General features: G+C 34.3%; 1 protein-coding gene across 1 annotated transcript; it reads left to right on the top strand.

Annotated features, from left to right (window-relative positions):
* Nucleotides 1-1721: 1721 nt before the first annotated feature.
* On the top strand, nucleotides 1722-20404 carry LOC140970561 (DNA gyrase subunit A, chloroplastic/mitochondrial-like). Its single transcript, XM_073432359.1, has 27 exons — nucleotides 1722-2267; nucleotides 3277-3346; nucleotides 3486-3551; nucleotides 3926-4027; nucleotides 4531-4575; nucleotides 4644-4742; nucleotides 4863-4949; nucleotides 6405-6475; nucleotides 8172-8280; nucleotides 8396-8458; nucleotides 9331-9396; nucleotides 9561-9649; nucleotides 11125-11173; nucleotides 12125-12211; nucleotides 12464-12557; nucleotides 13935-14005; nucleotides 14095-14184; nucleotides 14869-14994; nucleotides 15076-15233; nucleotides 16525-16606; nucleotides 16699-16863; nucleotides 16935-17036; nucleotides 17759-17892; nucleotides 18653-18773; nucleotides 18957-19011; nucleotides 19089-19188; nucleotides 20003-20404. Exons 1-27 carry the CDS (start codon nucleotides 1861-1863, stop codon nucleotides 20106-20108), a joined length of 2814 nt encoding a protein of 937 aa, XP_073288460.1. The 5' UTR covers nucleotides 1722-1860; the 3' UTR covers nucleotides 20109-20404.
* Nucleotides 20405-20519: the final 115 nt, after the last annotated feature.

The raw sequence follows: 20519 nt of genomic DNA, 5'->3' as shown, positions 1-20519 counted from the left end.
TTTATATTTTGATGATTATTGTTTAAAGTAGATCTCTTGTGAGACGGTCTCACGAATTTTTATATGTGAGACGGGTCAACCCTATCGATATTCACAATAAAAAGTAATATTTTTAGCATAAAAAGTAATATTTTTTCATGAATGACCCAAATAAGAGATTTGTCTCACAAAATACGACCCGTGAGACCGTATCACATAAGTTTTTGCCTATTATTTATATAATTATAAGATTAAAGACGGATATCATATACGAATTCAAAATTTTTTATTCGAGAAGATATTTTATTTAATAAATTTAAAAAGGTGTTTGTCGGTGTATTTATAATCACATTTAGAAAAATTAGAAGTTCTAAGTTCGTAAATAACTAAATATAGTTTTGAAGTCGATTTTTCGGTCCTAAATAAATATAAGTGGGGTATATTCAATCCAGAGTTTTGATGATTTTTAATGACTTTTTCAAATGATAGACTCTTTTGAATTTGATATATTTTTATTGATTTTTGTAGAATCTCACAGATTTATAAACAGATTTATGTGGATTTATGTAGACTTTTTTGCAAGATTTTTATAGACTTTTGTGAAATATTTTTTTTATAGGATTTTATAAATTTTGTACTTAATTATAACATAATATTTTTTATTAATTTCTTTGAACCAATAATTAATTGACATATATAACATATTCAGTTTGAAATAATTTTTCAATATTTGTATTAATAAAAAATTTACTTATTTAAAAGTTAAATAATTTATTCCTTACATGTGTATATATGTGGATTTGTATGCATGTTTGTAAATTTTTTAAAATACATCAATTGATTAATATATAACCTTGTTTTTGAATTGGAAGTATACATGTGAAAAGAATATTATTTAGCATTGTGTGGATATAATTTTGTATAAAAATATCATAGCTTACATATTAATTGAAAATGCTAAAAAAAATTTAAAAAATCTTGGTTGTTGCGAGACTATTCAATTATTAAGAATTAAACGATATTTTTTGGATCATCTTTTATTATTATTGAATATTACATTAATTTGTATAAATCATAAATTAAAAATCACAAAATCAATTTTAGAATTCAATTTTTCTTATGATATTAAAATAAAAAATTATTAAATGTACAATCAGCCAAAAAATGAAAAATTTGAAAGAAAATATGAAAATATATAAAGAGATACACTTCGAAAATTTGAGAGAGTGATAAAGATAGATGAGAGGAGAGAAGATAAGAAAAGAGGTGATGTGAAAATAGATAAATAAATAGCTTGTGCATGAGTTAGAAGTTTTAAAAATCCATCCAAATTTTTGGGTTGAACCAAATACAATTTTTGACAATTTATAGTTGTACATTAGACTTTAATGTTTGTACGTTAATGAATTCCATGAAATTATTAAAAGTCTATTGAAAATTTGAATACTTATAGACTTTTATAGAGTTTTTAAAAGTCAATGTTGAATACCACTTGACTTTTTAAAACTATATGAAAGTTTATTTTGAATACCACTAGACTTCTATAGAATATGTAAAAGTCTTAATTGAATACATATAGACTTTTAAAATCTACAAAAGTTATTAAAAGTCAATAAATCTCTTATATTGAATATATCCCCTTAAATGATAAATAAATGAGCATATATATAATAATAATAATAAAATAAATAGAAGGGAAAAAAACATTTAAACGGCAGGCACGTGCAACTCACGTGAGCTAGAACATAGTCGAGAACTTGGCGGGCAACCTCTTCTGCAAAACCCGAACCCCCAACTTTAGGGTTTTACATTACAGAACGCTACACTTGCTTACTATTTCAGACAGCAAAACCTCATATTCTGCTCAATCTTCTTCATGGCATGAATGCGCATTGTATCCACACTCGGCCCCAGTTACCCATGGCTTTCGCTACTGGATTTCGTTTGTTCCGCGCTTCTCACCGCCAGTTAGCGTTCCTTGCCGGCCCTACCCGGTTTCCTCTGCCGGGTAGGACCCATTTTGTCTCCAAGGACAGGCGGAGGTTCTTTGCCGTGAAGGCTTCCGCTTCAAGGCGGAGGGACGATGAGCGCGAGGAAGGCAATGGTGGATTGTTGGCTGTGAGGCAGAAAGACGAAGGAAATGGGGGTGGAAGAGAGGGGAGAGTAGTCGTCTCTGAGCTTCACAAGGAGGCCACGGAAGCTTACATGGCTTACGCGATGTCGGTGCTTTTAGGTCGGGCTTTGCCTGATGTGAGAGATGGTTTGAAACCCGTCCACAGGAGAATATTGTTAGTCTCATTGTTACATTGTAATGATATGTGCAATATTTTACGGCAATGTGCGGAAAATAATGATTGTGGATGAAAATGGCGAGGATGATGTTAAACTTATGTTGTAGGTGTTGGGGTGGTGATAAATCGCTGGGTTTGTAATGACATAAAGCAGTTGATTAGCCTGCAGTTGGCTTAATTATACTAAAAATAATGGTTTGTTGATGCTATTGTATGTAGTTTTCTATTGTTGGCTTGAAGCTTGGAGCTTTACTGAGTGTAGTAGTGTGACTTATGGAGTACAAAATGTTATAATTTTGGTTGCTTAACCGGATAGGATAATTAAATTTTAGTTTAATTTTTGCACTACGTTCTTATGCACACGATTCACAAGTATCAATAAAGGAAATAATTAGACGTCAATTTAACTTCAACTCAATGCTAATGAGTTCATCATCTTGAAAGGATAGTGATTGTCAAAAACATAACACCTCGTTTTATAGATGCTTTTGCAAATAGAGAATGTCCTTTTAGTGCGGCAAATATAATTATCATGGAAGTTGATCTATCATGGTCCATGGGAATTGTGTGTGCAAAAAAAGGAATAAAAAAACCAAATGAAACAAAGAAAAGATAATTCAAACTAATTTTTGTTGAAATAATTACATGAGAATAGAGAAGAGAATTTATCCAAGTTCAGCATCTGTAACTGTCGGAGCAGGAAAAAAGGAACTTGCTTGCTAGGAGTCCTACTACCACTCAGAACATCTTTAAATTAACTTTCCATCATTAGAGTATCAAAGCATCCTGAGCGTTATTGTGACATATATTTGTGTTGCTTGTGCATTTGTTAATTGCTAAAGTAGTTCAATGCTTATTTTGGATTTTCTTGTGTATAATGCCTATTAGCTGTGGTTTTACGCATGTTGAAAGCTGTTTATATACTGCTCTATGCTAATTTATGCACTCTGCGCTGAAACTTGCATTCTTACTGGAGTTAAAAAGTCTCTACTTGTTATTTGAACAGATATGCAATGCATGAATTAGGTCTTTCATCAAAGAAACCTCACAAGAAGTGTGCAAGAGTTGTTGGTGAGGTTGTGTTTCATTTCAAAATAGTTCATTTCTCATGTTATTGGAAGTTTTCCCCCTATATTCTTTTCCGTGCCTCATTTTGTTTGAATCACTCTCACATAATAGTATTCCTATTGGAATGTTCTTTTGATTCAATTGCAGGTTCTTGGTAAGTTCCATCCTCATGGAGACAATGCTGTCTATGATTCATTGGTCCGAATGGCTCAGGTCCCATATCTATCTGATCAGTTAATTTGAAATCGCACGACAGATTGTTGAAACCTATGCAAAGAGGACAAAGTCACCGTAAATCTTGATATTTCATCGATTCGTAGCTGATAATCTCACCATCCAATAATTAAACAGTTACACTAATGTCTTTATTTCAAAATGGTAAACTATAGTAACTTGCGGATAACATAAACTATGCTACTCTTATCATTCTGCTACTATAGTGCTGTGGGAATTCTCACCTGAATTGATTTAGATTGTAGTGATTATGTAGTTAGACCATAAATGAATTTCTTGTAATAATTTTATCTTATTGAGTATTTTTTATTCTTTTCATTGATTTCATTTATACTATAATCTGTACTTCCTAGGATTTTTCTTTGCGTTTCCCACTCATTCGCGGGCATGGAAACTTTGGATCAATTGATGCCGATCCTCCTGCTGCAATGCGTTATACTGAGTGCAGACTGGAGGTATGGATTTATTTCTCGTCTATTTAAGTGTTAATATTTGGCGCTGATGCCTTTTAAGACTTGGTTGAGGAGCGATGCCAAACGTTGATTACCTCATTGTCTCAATATGTCATTAATGTAGTTTGTCACCAGTGAAAGGTAAACTTGCTGAATATAAAGTTTCCCTTCGCTTAAAGCTTCTGTAGCCTGGGTTATTCATGTGCAAAAATTTATCATCTTACCTTTGTCACGTACATTCTGTGTGGGATCCTCTTTGAAATTCATTGGTTTTCTTGTTTGCTACTGAAGTCGTTAAGCTGTTTTTTTGTATTTAATGGGCATTCATATTTCATGGTTCTGTAGCCTGAGGTTATTCATGTGCGAAATTTATCATCTTACCTCTGTCATGTACATTCTGCGTTGGATCCTCCTTGAAATTCATTGTTTTTATTTTTTGCTACTGATGTCGTAGAGCTGTTTTTTTGTATTTGATGGGCATTCATATTTCATGGTTCTTTCCTCAGGCACTTACAGAGGCTATGCTTTTGGTGGACCTGGAACAAGATACTGTCAGTGCCCTATTTTGAATTGCGTTTTAGTTATTGCAATCTTGAACAACATTTTTCATGTGCTGTAGGTTGATTTTGTTCCAAATTTTGACAACTCGCAAAAAGAACCATCTTTGCTTCCTGCACGTATACCCCACTTGTTGCTGAATGGTGCTTCTGGGATTGCAGTATGATTTTAACCTCTTATATTTTTTATCATTTTTATTACTTCTAATGATCCAGATGGTCGATTTGGGGTTTCTTATTTCATCATCAACGTTTAACTTCTTATGTATTTTTTACCACAGGTAGGAATGGCAACAAATATCCCACCACATAATCTTGAGGAGCTTGTAGATGCACTATCTGTCTTGATTCACAATCCTGAAGCAACGGTAACATTTTATGTCAAATTCATATCTTCAGATTTACTTTTCATTTTTTTATATAGAAATTTTAAATTAATTTTTGAACTTTTAATTTGGCCCTTCCTATTCCATATGTGTGGTTCCTACATTATTTTTTAGCGAGTTCTTTAAGTGACTGACTATAAGCATCTAGTCTTGCGTTTTTCTCCTAGTCTGAAAAGATTAATATCTCGGCCCTGCAAAATCTGTTGAATCATATTTTTTTTTGATCGGAAACTATAATTTTATTAAAATATTAAAGATGAGGTTACAGAGTTAGTGGATGAGCCATCCACAGTACACCAACTTAATAATTTAGTAGTAGAATTTCAGAGGTAAATGAAACGCCAATCCCTAACTAGGTCTGATAAAAGTAAGTGATGAAACAATGGCACGGTAATCGTCCATTTCGCTACCCTGAATCTAATCTTCTCCCATAATACATCCGTCGAGTCTTCTTTGTCACTAAAAATTCTGTTATTGCGCTCCATCCATGTCGACCAAAGGATACAATGCACAATAATGTACCAGAATATCCTTACTCCCTTTCCAGTGTGAGTTCCGTTCTCCATGACAAACATATCTCTGGAGGATGCTGGAAAAACCCACTCGAATCCCAGGTGTTGCATAACCCTAATCCAAATGCGCCTCGTAAAAGAACAGTGTATCAGAAGATGATCCTGATTCTCCTCATTCTTCTTGCACAATATGCACCACTACATAAGACCTGACTCGGTTGTCTTTTCTGTAAAGTGTCACAAGTTTGCAATTTGCCCAAAGCAACTATCCAAGAAAAAACCTTTACCTTTTGTGGGATCGGTACTTTCCAGATGTCAGTGAAATAAGGTGCAAAATGATTAATTATGAAATTAAAGTTGATAATGTAGTGTTTATTTGTACTGTACTGCATAAGTCACATTATCCTGTGCCTTCCACGGCAGCATAAAATGTAAAGAAACTAAGGGAAAAGAACAAGAATTATGTACCGCTCAGTACTACATAAAGATGTTTTATTGATGCAAAGGCTTCTACGGTGTTATCATACCAATAGAGTTTACTTTTATGTCCCAAATCGTCTGCAACTTTTAGTGGTGCCCAGTCTGTTTCGTCTATTGACATTTACGAAGCGGTTAAATTCTGTCTATGACAATTCTTACTAACCATAAACTTTCTCTTTCCTCTCTAAGCTCGATTCTTGACTATGTTATGTGAACATCATACATGCATGAGTAAAAGTACTTTTTTTTTACTTAATTGTTCGTATTGAGAATTGGATTGAGGTATTTCTTGCCATGATATTGTTTATTCCATCAGTTTTTTCAGTATCTTTATATGGCTATAATCTATGTTGATTTAAATATTATGATTGTAAGCCTGACTGTTAAACATTGTGTAGAAAATTGGTCTCTTTTTTTGTATCTCATGCGTTGTGTGGCATTACAGTTGCAAGAATTGCTAGAGTACATGCCGGGACCTGATTTCCCAACTGGAGGAATAATAATGGGAAATCTAGGGTAAGTTATTATAACCCTCCTCTCTTCAATGAAACCGAGTGCAAAACAAGTTGTTTGTACATAACATGTGCACTTTAAGAAACACATAAACCATGCTATCGTCCATCTTTATAGACTTTCTTCTTACATTCAATGAAAATAAAACTGTGACGGAATATGAAAGAAGATGAACTTAGCCTAATCTGGCATATCCCTATGATAAAATTATATTATATTGTATTGTATTATTATTAATGTTTCTTTTGCCTTAAGAAAGAAAAAAACTACTGCACTCTCATCAATAACATAGAAATTTCTAATCTCTCACGAGATATGAGATAGATAAATGATTAAACTCTGCCAACTTTCTCGTTCAACTAGCAATCCTGAATTTGATTAAACTCGGACAACTTTCTCGTCCAACTAGCAATCCTCAATTTGATTATTTGATTAAACTCTGCCAACTTTCTCGTCCAACTAGCAATCCTGAATTGGATCTTCTCCCAAACCTCGTCTATAGACTCCGCTATATTGTTGAATATGCTTCTGTTCCGCTCCAACCATTGACAAAATATGCAATGAACTACAACATTTTACAAACACCGACTTTTCCTCCTGGCATGTATTCCTGGATTCAAAAGAAACATATCATGCGCTGCTCTTGTAAAGATCCACTCCGTACCCAATTCCGGCAATACTCTGTTCCAAATTCCACTTGTGAACGAGCATTGCAAAATTAAATGATCTTGATCCTCTTCTTTGTTCCGGTGTAGGTTACACCAATTCGGACATAATGCATAGTTAGGCCATCTTTTTTGCAACGAATCGCAAGTCGGCAAATTTCTAAAGTCACAGTCCACGATAAAACTTGAACCTTATGAGAGACGTGTACTTTCCAGATGTTATAAAAAAGGTAAATTAGAAAAATTGCTGATAGAAAAAATCTTATAAAAAGATCTGATAGAAGAAGACCCTGAAGAGTCCCCCCACCAAATCCTAAAATCCGCCCTAAAAACTCCAAAAGAACAGTTTCTAAAACCCCTAACAGAGTACTGAATCAATTTCGACCTTATTCAAAGCCCTTCTGAAACCCAAATCCCAAACAAATGTGGAATTAACCAGAAGGTCCACCTCACTGTTGAAAATGCCAATAGATTTGTCAAGAATTGATGATATCTGAAAAGAGATGTTTCTTTTGCCTTGCATGCATTCATGTGTCTACAATTAGTTCATCTGTAGTAAAGATAGATATTATCCATGGACACATGTTGATATATTTGGAGCTGTTACTAAGTTGGATATAATAGTTATAGATTACCTCTGTTCATGAAGTCAAGGGACTGCAGATCTACATCTATCATTATTCGAAATTTTGCGGTTGAATGGCATTCTGTCCCATTTATTGTTGTTTGATGAGTTCCCCAGTGCTATGAGGCGGGGAAAATACATCACGACTTTCACGTGGCCATTTTCATATTTTCATGAAGACTTATAGCTTTGTTTATTTGGAACCTCTTGTGGAGGTTGAAATTGTTTTTCACGAAGATGACAACATCTGTGGTTTTTGTTCTCACTTGATTGTGGATCTGATGAGTTGGTGCTTTTTATTAACCCATTGCATCCATTCCTCAATACAGCATTTCCTTTTAGTCCTTAATTTATTCCTCTTGATTCACCAACATGGTTAGCTTTTTTATATCTTAATCATTTTGTCAAGCATTTTAGAGGCATATCGAACTGGACGAGGTCGTGTCGTAATCAGAGGGAAGACTGATGTTGAATTAATTGATTCCAAAACCAAACGTTCAGCAATTATAATAAAAGAGGTTTCTTTGCCGGTTCAATATTAATTATACAATACTTGTATTTTTCCCAATTTTAATTGGAATTTTAGTTGAATGGCACTATGTCAATCATGAATTCGTTTCATGTATGAAACAGGTTCCATATCAGACTAACAAAGCATCTCTTGTTGAGAGAATTGCGGAACTTGTGGAGAATAAGGTTTGTAATTACTATGATTGGTTGTCTTTTCCAAAGATATTAAGTTCTGCCTTTTGTTATTGCCAGCCTAATTGTACTGCCTCGGCTTTCCAGAGCATGTACAGACATGATTATATGTATGCCTAAATAGATGCGTGTAATATGAGTTATATTATAATTACCCCGTTGATGGTGTTGTAGGTGAGTAGGTCATCATCATATTAGATTTACTTTGACTTTTAATGATTGCTGTTAATTATTATCTTTTGGCTAATGCCTTTTAACATGTGAAATTGGCTTCAGATTTGATATCTGGATGTATCCTGGTTGATGCTTCTATTTGTTTTTCATGGATGTTTTTGTTATCAATTTCCATGAGCTGACTTCCATCTAAGTCAGACTTCAGAAATATTTGTATTATTTTGTCGGAGTGTTGGGTGATAGATATATAAACATGGTATGTCACTGATACTTTTGGTTTTTTTTTAGAATCTGACAAATACTGGTACTCCAGGTTTCATGATAACCTTTACTTGCAACCGGGGATAGACATTAGTATAAGCTGGTCAAATGTGTGTTTATGATTGGGCTTTGTTGGGATCTGTATTTTGCTTACCTTCACGAAGAGAAAAACATTTAAATCTTCAAAGTATCCTAAGTTTGAATAGTAAGTATCAAAGGCTGTTCCTTCCAAACAAAGCAACCTATTACTGTACTTATACACGCAGTGCTAGGACCACTGGAGTCAAAACTGGTTGTTTTGGGGCATTGCTGTCTGGTAGTTCAGGCTGGCTCACTGAAGCGTCCCGTTCTTTTTTGTTCATCCTTTAGCTCTTGCTGTCATTCAAAATATTTTGTTGATCATTTGTGTTGAAGTTATGAGTGTTTGCTAGGTTTTGGAAGGAATAAGTGACATACGTGACGAAAGTGATCGATCTGGAATGCGCATAGTCATTGAGGTATTTCTTGTTTTGTTATGTACTGATGTATTATTGTCTATCTGTTGAAGATACTAGTATCTGCATTCTCAATCTTCGGTAATATCCCTTTTGATATTTGAGGATTTGGGGTTTAACTCTGTCCGTCCTTGAATTGTTTTTGCTTTGTTTCCCCAAATTTCCAGCTTAAGAGGGGATCAGATCCATCCATTGTCTTGAATAATCTTTATCGTCAAACAGCTCTGCAATCTACATTTAGCTGCAACATGGTGGGGTAAGTGTTTAACAAAGTAGATTTACAGATTTTTGCTCTAGATACGTCATCATTTATATCAATGCAAATTTATCTTTTTAAGCGTTTACAAACAAAGAGAGATGTTGAAAGCTCGTATGCACTATTCCCTTAGTTTATTGATACTAATTGGAGCTTTGTCTGCTAGCTGTAGTCAGTTTACATTGGCAACCTACCTCATGTAATTTATGTTTGTGTCACAAAGGTTCAAGATATTGTGTTCTACTCGTCACAAAGCTTGATGATTGCTTAACTAAGGATCTTGCCTGCTGTCATTTGGACTTGTTATTTTGTACTGTGTCAATGTTATTCATTCTTCAGAAATCATTTCAGTTTTATTCTTGACTTATCCTCCTAAGGTTTTATGGTGGTCACTGAGGATTTATGTCTTGCAATTTTTAATTTTAATTATTGGTAATCATAAACGACACTTACTGTTTCAAGTTTGAAATGGCATTAGGTCTTACATCTTACTGTTTTTTGGTAATCAAAGGTAACTATTAACATTAGAAAGCTACTTCTCAAGTTCAACTTGTCTTTTAAAAAGTACAAGTTTTGGGTGAGGGTGCATAAACTACCTAGGTCACCCCTGACACTAACTGGATACTGCATCTTCTTCTGGCTTGATACCTATTTAGGTCTTAGTTCATAAACTAAGACCTTTGGTCTGGTTTTTGTAATTAATATCTTTTGTTTAATATGATATTGTTTCCTATATAAAAAAACAGTTCATAAACAGATTCATTTTCATGTTCAGAGTTATGGGAAATTCAACCCAGATGGAGAGAACACCATGAGATAATATTATCCATGAGGTCATTTTTATGGTATTATTGAATGGAGATATAAAGTCTTACTGGTATATTTTTTAGGTGTTTGTTACTTTTCTTTTTGAAATATTATGGAAACTGTTGAAAAGCAAAAAAAAGTTGTGTGAGAAATTTTAGATTGTAAGGTGGGAATGATTTGATCTGATGAATTTTAGAAAAATGGGATGCAAATTTTCTCTCTTCTTTTTTACTTTTATTAACAGAAAAATAGGTTGAGGCAAACAAACCTTCATTTTGGAACAGGAACTGGGAGAAGTTTTTCCTTAAAAGGGATGTTGTCAAGGACATTACATGTTACTAATAGCGTCTTTCAATCTCTTGTTAGAGCTATATGTTTTGCAGAAAGACATTGAGTCATTCCTTGCAACGGTGATGATATTCTTGCTTTATTTGTGGAAATCCCGTGGGGAATATGTTCCCTTTATTGATGTTATTTTATGTCATTGTTTAATATTATTCACGTTTATTTTCTGTTTTTCTTCAAATGTATATATTGTTTGAATCAAAATGGTACACAGTTTTTTCCTCCTTTATGATCTATTAGTCCTATTCGTTTAGATTGCCCATTTGCCACTTATGTCAAATATGTTTCTTTTGTATTTACCCTTGGCTATTTCTTCATCTCAGAATTCTCAATGGTCAACCAAAACAGATGGGTTTAAAGGAATTACTTCAGGTTACAAGCACTCATTTCTATGTACTTTGATACGTTTGTGGATGTTTATGAGCATTCAATCGATATTTTGAATCAGGTGTTCATTTATTTTTCTGCATTCATTTAGATAACGACTTATCTTGGAAAACTGAGTTCTTAGCATGAACCTCATGTATTAAGATATTGATTCAGTATCTTGGATGGTGAATTCAAAAAGTGCAACTGACTTGCAATCATCAGAAATTTAAGGACTCTGATTGATTGAAATATTGTGTGCATGATCTTTTTATTTCACACGACTGTTTAGTAATCGAGATGATGCTTTGATGATCAAAAGTTAACGCACTAACAAGAAAAATCAAAGCATTACAAAGCATTAAAATTAGAATGCAAGATCAGTGTCGACTGAGTGGGAAGAATTGTCTAGTGAAGGAAAATTGTTGAAAACTAACTCAAGAATAAGGGTTTACTTATAGTCTCTGGTAGTTGTAATAAATCAATATGTTTAATACATTGTCTCTCTAATTTTCTTTCTTTATGGGGATTGATTGATGAGTGCATTATATTTTCTATGTATGAACAGATTCGACTGTCCCTCTGCAGCATATATTTCTTTCATTGAATTGCTGCTATTTATCTCTTTGAGCATTTGATCACGTTGTTTTCTTTCCATGGTTTAAATTTTAAAATTTTTTAATTCATTATTGCTAGGAAAGAAGCACCAAAATGCTTATGTAATCACTAAAGTTTAGGAATTCAGATGTGTGGATTGGAGTGTCAGTTCATGTTTTCCTACCAATTTCTATTCATAATCTCGAGCTCTGATGGTTCTGAATTTGTGTGATGTCTTATACTTGGCATACAATGCCATTTCCGCACATACGTATTTTCTCTTCCTCTCTCCGCATTTAGCACTAGGTTAAAGTTAATGTCTGAAAATATTTTTGCATAAATCTTTTTTTGTTCATTCAGGCATTTTTGGATTTTAGATGTTCTGTGGTGGAAAGGCGTGCTAAATTTAAGCTCTCACAAGCACAGGATCGTTATCATATTGTTGAGGTATGGACTAACAAATTCGAAGTTCAATTGTATTTCTAAGTAACAACCCGATCCATTTTCTGAATTGTGCAAAAGTGAGTGTGATAGAGCTTATGACTCCTTGTATTGTCATGTCTTAAGAGATTTATGTTGTCACCTGATTCTTTAGTAATGAATGGAAAAGGTATATTGTCTTCTGATATTTATCATTACTACACATTTTTTTGTCATTTTTGTTGCTGATATACATTTCTGTTTGGTGTGGGAACAAAGGGTATCATAACAGGACTTGATAATCTGGACAAAGTCATCGACATAATCAGAAATGCACCAACCCACGTATTAGCATCTGATCATTTACAAAAAGGCAAGTCACTTTAGTCTCTAACTTGTTGCTTTGTAAAACTTTTTATTTTGTAAGTTCTTTGCCTTCCAAATACAACAGAAGAAAAGGAAATCGAATAAACAAGCAATTTTGTTTCCGATTCTATAAGTTTCAACATTTTCGTTGATAGAGTGATTTTATGGGCGCTGAGTCATGTTTAATACCTTAGTACTACATGCCCGCCTCATTTTTTATATTCTTTGGAAGACATTTCGCATGTGTTTGTTTTTTTTATGATGGCTCAAATTCTCAAGGTAAAACTACTTTTTAAAATATTAATAAATCGAATAAACAAGCCATTTTGTTTCCGATTCTATAAGTTCCAACATTTTCGTTGATAGAGTGATTTTACTAGCGCCGAGTCATGTTTAATACCTTAGTATTGCATGCCCACCTCATTTTTTATGTTCTTGGAAGACATTTCGCATGAGTTTTGTTTATTTATAATGGCTCAAATTCTGAAGGTAAAACGAGCCATTTTGTTTTCAACATTTTCGTTGATAGAGTGATTTTATGAGCGCTGAGTCATGTTTAATACCTTAGTACTACATACCCACCTCATTTTTATATTCTTTGGAAGACATTTCGCATGTGTTTTGTTTTTTTATGATGGCTCAAATTCTGAAGGTAAAACTATATTTTTTAAATATTAAAGTGCCTGGAAACCTCAGTGATGTTGAAAGATGTGGACCTGGAAACCTACTTACTGAAGCCTCTATTGATGATAGCAGAAAATTGAGGCTTGCTTACCACAAGAAAGAATAAAGCTATTTTCTGTTAGTTAGTGAATGCTTTGTTGGTTAATCTTTTGTTTCACTCCATCTGTGGGGATAAATAATAACCTGGCTACGTGAGGGAGTCTATTGCTAGTAGATAACTCTTTGTGGTCCTAGACAGCCAGCTGAACTACTAGGATCTGTGCAAATTTCTCTTTCCTCTCATATTACTTGATAGGTGGCATAAGAGTGGGCTCCACTTTTGGAGACAATTATCTGTGAATTGTATGTTTGTAGATTGAGCTATGAGGAGTTTGACTTTTCATAGTTGGGGTCAGCTAGATGCGTTAAAGCGCCATTTCAGCCTCTTGTCGCTAAGAAGTTCTGAGTCTGACACAAGCTAGCTATTGGCTGTCTGAAACTAAACTTGGGAAGAAATGCAAAGTGGTCGGTTTGGATTTAGGATTGCTTTGTTCATGTTTTCGGTGTTCTCATAGTTTCATTTGTTCTTTGTACGTGTTTCTGTACTTAAATTGACTGGATAACATATGAGGGACTATTTAATTCTACTGGATGTTAGAAAATTTGTTATGGCTGAAATATCTGTTGCTTTATGGTTAAGAAAAAAATTATTTTGTTGCAGAGTTCAACTTGACTGACAAGCAAGCAGAATCAATTTTAGATATCAGCCTTCGAAGGCTTACATTTCTTGAGGTGCTTCAGTATCTTGTGATTCCTTCATTTTCCACATGTTTGTATGGTATTTTTCTAAAATTGACTGCTTTCTCAATGATGTTCTGCAGAAAAATAAGTTTGTTGATGAGGGGAAGTCTTTGACTGAACAAATTGCCAAGCTACACGAACTTCTCTCAAGTAAAAGACAAATGCTAAAGGTTGTTTTCTAATAGATTATTCAAGTGAAATTGTATCATTGCAAGCATCAATTCCATGGTCATGTTTATAAGTTTATGTCAAGTGATTGAAGGGATTTATTTTGAAGCGTTTTGCTTACAGTTTTCTTTTTCTTTTTAATGTTGCATCCAGCTTATTGTATATTGGAGTGCGGAAGTTCACTGCTTAACAATTGTTATCCATCTTCTAGAACAAATTCTGTTTGATGATTTTTTGTTGTTAATTTGACCTAATAAATTTCCAGTGAAGTTGATTTCCTCGGTATGCTAAAGACTTAGATTATGATCAAGTCTTGTAAATAAAATATTATGATATTATTTAATAGGGTAGTCAAATCTTTTAAGTTTGGCAGGAGAATATCAGTAATTTTTGAGTCTTAGGGATTATCTATGCATTATTTTGTATAAATAGGTGTTCATTACTTCACATAAAATATATACAAGAAATATATTTTTCACTCTTTCTACACACTGCTTTTTCCTTGTCTTCATTTAATTGTAATGGTCGTAATTGTTTAAACCATATATGCATTTGTAATTGTCTTAATTGTTTAATCCATGTATGCATTTTTTGAGTGCTGACAGTTCCACTTTGTGTCATTCTTGGCATCAACTTTAAAGTTAGTAAATGTCCATTTTATCAAGTTATTCATGTTTCATGCTTAGTTGATAGAAGAAGAAGCTATTGAAATAAAGAACAAATTTTCTACTCCAAGGCGATCAATGCTGGAGGACAGTTACAGTGGCCAAGTTGAAGATATTGATGTCATCCCAAATGAAGAAATGCTACTGGTACTTAATCTGCTTCGTTCCTTTTCATGATAAAAATGTCCATTTGTCTGTGCTTCTAGAGCTTCTTGATTCCACTTTCAGGCCCTCAGCGAAAAAGGTTATCTAAAAAGAATGAGGCCTGATACTTTTAATCTCCAAAACCGTGGGACTATTGGGAAATCAGTCGGGAAACTGAGAGTAAATGATACGATGACTGACTTCATTGTTTGCCATACCCATGATCATGTTTTGTACTTCAGGTATTTGCTTCGACTTTCTAGCTATTAGTTCTGTTTTTTATGAGTAGAAATTTGTTTTTTATTAATTTTTCTTCGACTTTGCTTGCTTAATGTATGATTTTTAACCTCGGAAACTCGTCTTGTGTTGGAAATTCACCCATCTAGAACTTGTTTCGTGAAGGAAATCCATCATAATTTCATGAAATCTTGAACCATTTGGAAATTGTAGAGTTTCTTTACCACCTTCTCAGATAACACACACATCCTCATGCATCCTGCATCGCAAATGTAAAGGATTGCCACTCTGAAGTAGCAACACAATCTATACGACATTTTTGCCAATAAAGATATCTTTTGCATGTATTGGAAATAATATACAACTTCTTACTTCTCTAGACATGTATCATTGTACATAAATGTTAATTGATGATCGAAAAGCCTACCAAAAGGATTGTTTATTGATTTTAGTGGTTGGATGTGAAAATATAGTTACTCAAGAATGCTGTTGAGAATATATGTACTGTCGTGTTGCACCGTCAGCTTTACAGGTCTGCAAGTACTACCATGTAGACTTAGGAGGATAAAATGTCTCATATTTTCCTTTTGCATACCCTTTCAAATTGGTATACGTATGAGAGATATATCTTAAGTAGGTTATCTACATAATATTCTTGGGCTTCTACATAATATTCTTGGGCTTCTATGGCTCCCTTTCAATCTTAATTCCATATTAAAATGATCAAAATAAATATCATCAGAAGAAGTGAACTTAAGGTTATGATGTGAAAGAACATTGAAGAAAATGAATCATCTTTGTTGCGTCGTTTGATCCACAAAATGATGATAACTTAAAGCTAAAAAGTTACAACCTTACCTGGAAAAAGAGAAATGCGTAGAATTTCTAATTTAGAAAATAAGATCCCCAATCCCTTGATTGCAGGTCTGGTACAAAGATTCAACAATAATTCAAATTATGGAAGCGAAAAAATTTGATTGGGAAAAAAACCCACGGCCAGGGCTATATATTTGTTGTTTTTTGTTAGCAAATGTGGAATTATAGAGTATTCTTCATAAATCTCTATTAGAATGGTATCATATATAAGAAGACAATTTTATCTCTTGTGATTTTTTTGTAATTGATAAACACCACCGCTACCTTATCTTTTCTAATCTTCGGATTTCACTATAACATCAGTGTCAGTTTTTGTATTTGTCCGTCTGTGAGTTTTACTTTTAGTCCAGAGGTGTAACCTGGTTGTGTTATGATGAGTCTAACATTACTTATAGAGTCCGGTGTTTTAAATTTCCTCAGCGATAAAGGAATAGTGTACTCAGCTCGTGCCTATAGAATTCCTGAATGCAACAGAGCTGCTGCTGGCACACCACTGGTCCAGGTATTGTCTTTCTCTGTTTGATCTTTTAGTTCGTCTTTATACCTTCTCATACTACTTTAATTTTTGTGGTTAATATTTTGCTCTGAATCCAGATCTTGTCCTTATCTGATGGCGAGAGAATAACTTCCATCATTCCTGTGAGTGAATTTGTAGGAGACCAGTACCTTATGATGCTAACCATGAACGGATATATCAAGAAAGTTTCTTTGAATTACTTCTCATCAATAAGATCGACTGGAATCATAGCAATTCAACTGGTTTGCCCATGTCCTTGTTGCTTGAATGTTTTGATATTTTTTAGGTCTGAGACTTAACTTGGAAATTTCAGGTTCCTGGTGATGAATTGAAATGGGTGAGGTGTTGTACAAATAATGGTTTTGTAGCCATGGCCTCTCAGAATGGAATGGTGATTATGAGTGCTTGTGAGAATGTAAGTTTATAATAATACTCATCTAAACTATTGGCCCGATGCCATATGGGGATAAATATCGGAACTGGAGTTGTAAACACATATTCCTGTTTTTGCAGTCAATACCATCTGTATGATTTAATATCTTTTTTTTTTATAGAAAACTAATTTTATTATAATAATTTGATGCTACATCAATTGCGCGGATGAGTAATCCGCAACAACGTTACAAGAATACTAACTTAAAGCGCAAACTCTTTGACATCATTACACAAATGTCAAAAAACACAATTCTATGACACCATTACACAATATTCATGTGCCAACAAATTTCCAATCCCTCACTAAATCCGAAATGCATAAATGATTGTACTCTTGCAAGTTTGTTGTCCAAGATGCAACTCTGAATTTTATTTTTTCTCATACTTGATCAACGGACTCCGAAACATCTTCAAATATTCTTCTATTCTTTTCCAACCATATTATAAAGTTCCAGAATTTGCTGAACTTTTCCTGTATGGGACACCCCGAATCCGCATAAAAAAGATCTTTAGCTTGCCTCGGAAATGCCCATTGAAATCCCAATTCTTTTTGAACTCTCAACCAAATACTCCTAGAAAATGAGCAATGCAGAAGTAGATGATCTTAATACTCCTCGTATCTGTGACAGCTGATTATGTGTTACGTTAAACTATTCAATCTGTCTTAATCTGTTTCCAATATTGGCATGGTTTATTTTTTAGCTTAGAGCGCTTGGAAGGAACACAAGAGGTGCAGTTGCCATGAGACTCAAACCAGGGGATAAAATGGCAAGCATGGACCTGATTCCAGCTTCTTTGGGCAAAAAGTTGGAAAACTCGGAAATGCAGAAGACCCTGTAATTTCTCATTCTTCATTTTGAAAATGACACTTCACCATTGAAGAGTAACATATCATATGACAAATTTGTTGAAAAAGCATCTAATGTTTCATTTAGTATGGTTGGTTGTAGTTTTTAAATGTGTTCTTTTTTGTTGCCATGTATGATTTATATGGTAAATAGCATGAAGCGCTGCTGTGCTGGTGCGCTATATCTATCAATATTACATGTTTTGTCTCCAGTCGAGTATATCTCTTTGTACATTAGCCTAATGCTATACTAGGGCTAGGGATAGATTTGAACTTGTGGAAACAAAATCGAACTATTTTTCATAAACTTCCAAAACAGAACATTCATATGATTATTGGTTTATTACAGTAGATTGACAGTTGAATTGGTGACATGGTTACTGTTGATCCATTTGTACTTTGTCCACTTGGGAAATGATTGATACGCTATAGCTTTCATTAAGTCTTCTAGTTTGATCTCAGAGTTTGACTGTCATGAGTTATTGTTGTCACTTGAAATTCAGAATCTTGCAACACATGGTTTTTTTTCTGATAGTGGTTAATGCACAAGCTTCAATGCTTCCATTCCCTAAATTCTCACCCCCAGATTTTAACTTGTTGTATACTTAATGATATTGTTTATATTTGTCTTCGGTATGAGATTAGACTTTCACTTGTTGCTTCATGCTTTTTATTTATTAATTAAAGATTTACAGTCATTTCTTTTGCATACAGAAATTTACCGACTGTTTCTTGGTTTATTTGGTCAGTGGTAGGAGCTTAAGTGGTCCGTGGCTGCTTTTCATATCTGAAAGTGGCTTTGGCAAGAGAGTTTCTCTTAGTAGCTTTCGGATGTCACCATTGAATAGAGTTGGTCTGATAGGTTACAAGGTAGGTTTCCTTCTCATCGGCTGATAAATAAAGAAGATTATGGAATCGAACAAGTGAACAGTCGATTTGTTTCCTTCTTTGGGGGAGAGAATAATTAACTTAAGCAACAATAATACACAGTCCATACTATAAAGATCAGTTAATTCTGTTGCTACATGCTCATTGCGTGCTGTGACGGCGCAGTTCTCATCTGAAGATCATCTGGCTGCCGTTTTTGTGGTTGGGTTCTCTGTAGGAGGTAATGTGTTCTGCAACTTGGTATATTGTTCTAGTCAACAATGGAATATACAAGTAACATGAATGAATTCTGAGCAGAAGATGGAGAAAGTGATGAACAAGTTGTGTTGGTCAGTCAAAGTGGAACTGTGAACAGGATCAAGGTTCGGGACATCTCCATTCAGTCTCGATATGCAAGGTATTATGATTTCCTTTTCCTAATTTTCTATTGTTTAGGACACCTCTTAAATAAACTGTAGTGATTCTCATGAAAAAATGGTCATGTTTTCCTATCTGCTTTTGGAATGGCGCTTGTTTAATTCTGTATGTTTGGGTAGGTTGAAACCAGATTCTATAGCCCTTCTTTGTCCATTTCTAGTAAATGTAATTTAGTATCATAGTGATTTCTTCTCCTGACGACTTGAAGGGCCCAGACGTGCCAAGCTACTTGTTAGAATTGATCCCAGCTCATTTAAACCGGTCTTGTAAAAACTCAACCCGGTTTAAATCGAGATAGACATGATCGAGGTCTAGTTATCATAAAAGCAGTCTTTTTTAAGTTCTCATGTAAAAATTGTACCGATCTACATTGAGAGAAAGTTCAAAATCTGCATTCTTGATTGAAAAATGAAATGTTTTCACCAAATAACCACTAAACATAATACCCAATCTTTGTTGTACGTTTGTACGGTGGTAATAGAAATCTGAGAGCGGTCATGCTCCCACCCATGCCTTCTTTTCCTGAAAAATAGAACCTGGGCATACTGTTTTAGTAATACGAAGATGATGTCACAGAAATCTGTTAATTTATTTACTTGATTTCTCCTTGCACAATCGAGTACATTTTTGTAGTGGCGCAGAGTTTAGGATGAAATTAGAAAGTATGCGCCTTTGTGGCTATTCGCAACTGGAATTCGATTACTAAGAGTTGATGGAGGTGTGTCGTTGATTATTTAGCTCTCATTTTCTGACTTTTATCACCTTCCCTTTCTTTTCTCTTGTTTCTTTTCCAGAGGAGTGATACTGATGCGCCTCGAGCATGCTGGAAAAATTCAATCAGCTTCCTTAATATCCGCAGCAGAAGCAGAGTCTGAGGAAGTTCTGGCCGCCGAAGCGTAAGACGCTGTTTTGATGGAAATTTGTAAGTTATTTCTCTCGTACTTTGGCTAGTTATGATGGTATGTAGACTCTGTAAATACCGTCTTTCTTGTAGTACTTTGCCATGTGCCCTCTCTTTATATAACTTAGTAGAAGTTTTCTGTCCGTTATTATACTTCAAGTTAAAAGGAAACGGGATACATCTGTTCCCGTTTCCTTTGCCTTTTGGCCTGTTGCGACGTGTTGCCTTGTTTGGCATTGTATGACGTATTACGAGAATTTTTTGAGTTCAAAGAGAAGGGTATGGATTTCTTGGAGGAAGACTGCTTTTATATAACGAAAAGGTGTGTTATGTGAAAGTGGGAGTGCAATTTTTTTGCATATGGTAAACTCTCACTTGCACCGAGCTGGTTTGAAAGTATGTAGCTTGAC

Source organism: Primulina huaijiensis, chromosome 2, assembly GCF_012295235.1.
Source record: "Primulina huaijiensis isolate GDHJ02 chromosome 2, ASM1229523v2, whole genome shotgun sequence".
Taxonomy (NCBI): Eukaryota; Viridiplantae; Streptophyta; class Magnoliopsida; order Lamiales; family Gesneriaceae; genus Primulina; species Primulina huaijiensis.
This window is presented reverse-complemented; position numbering and strand designations above follow the sequence as displayed.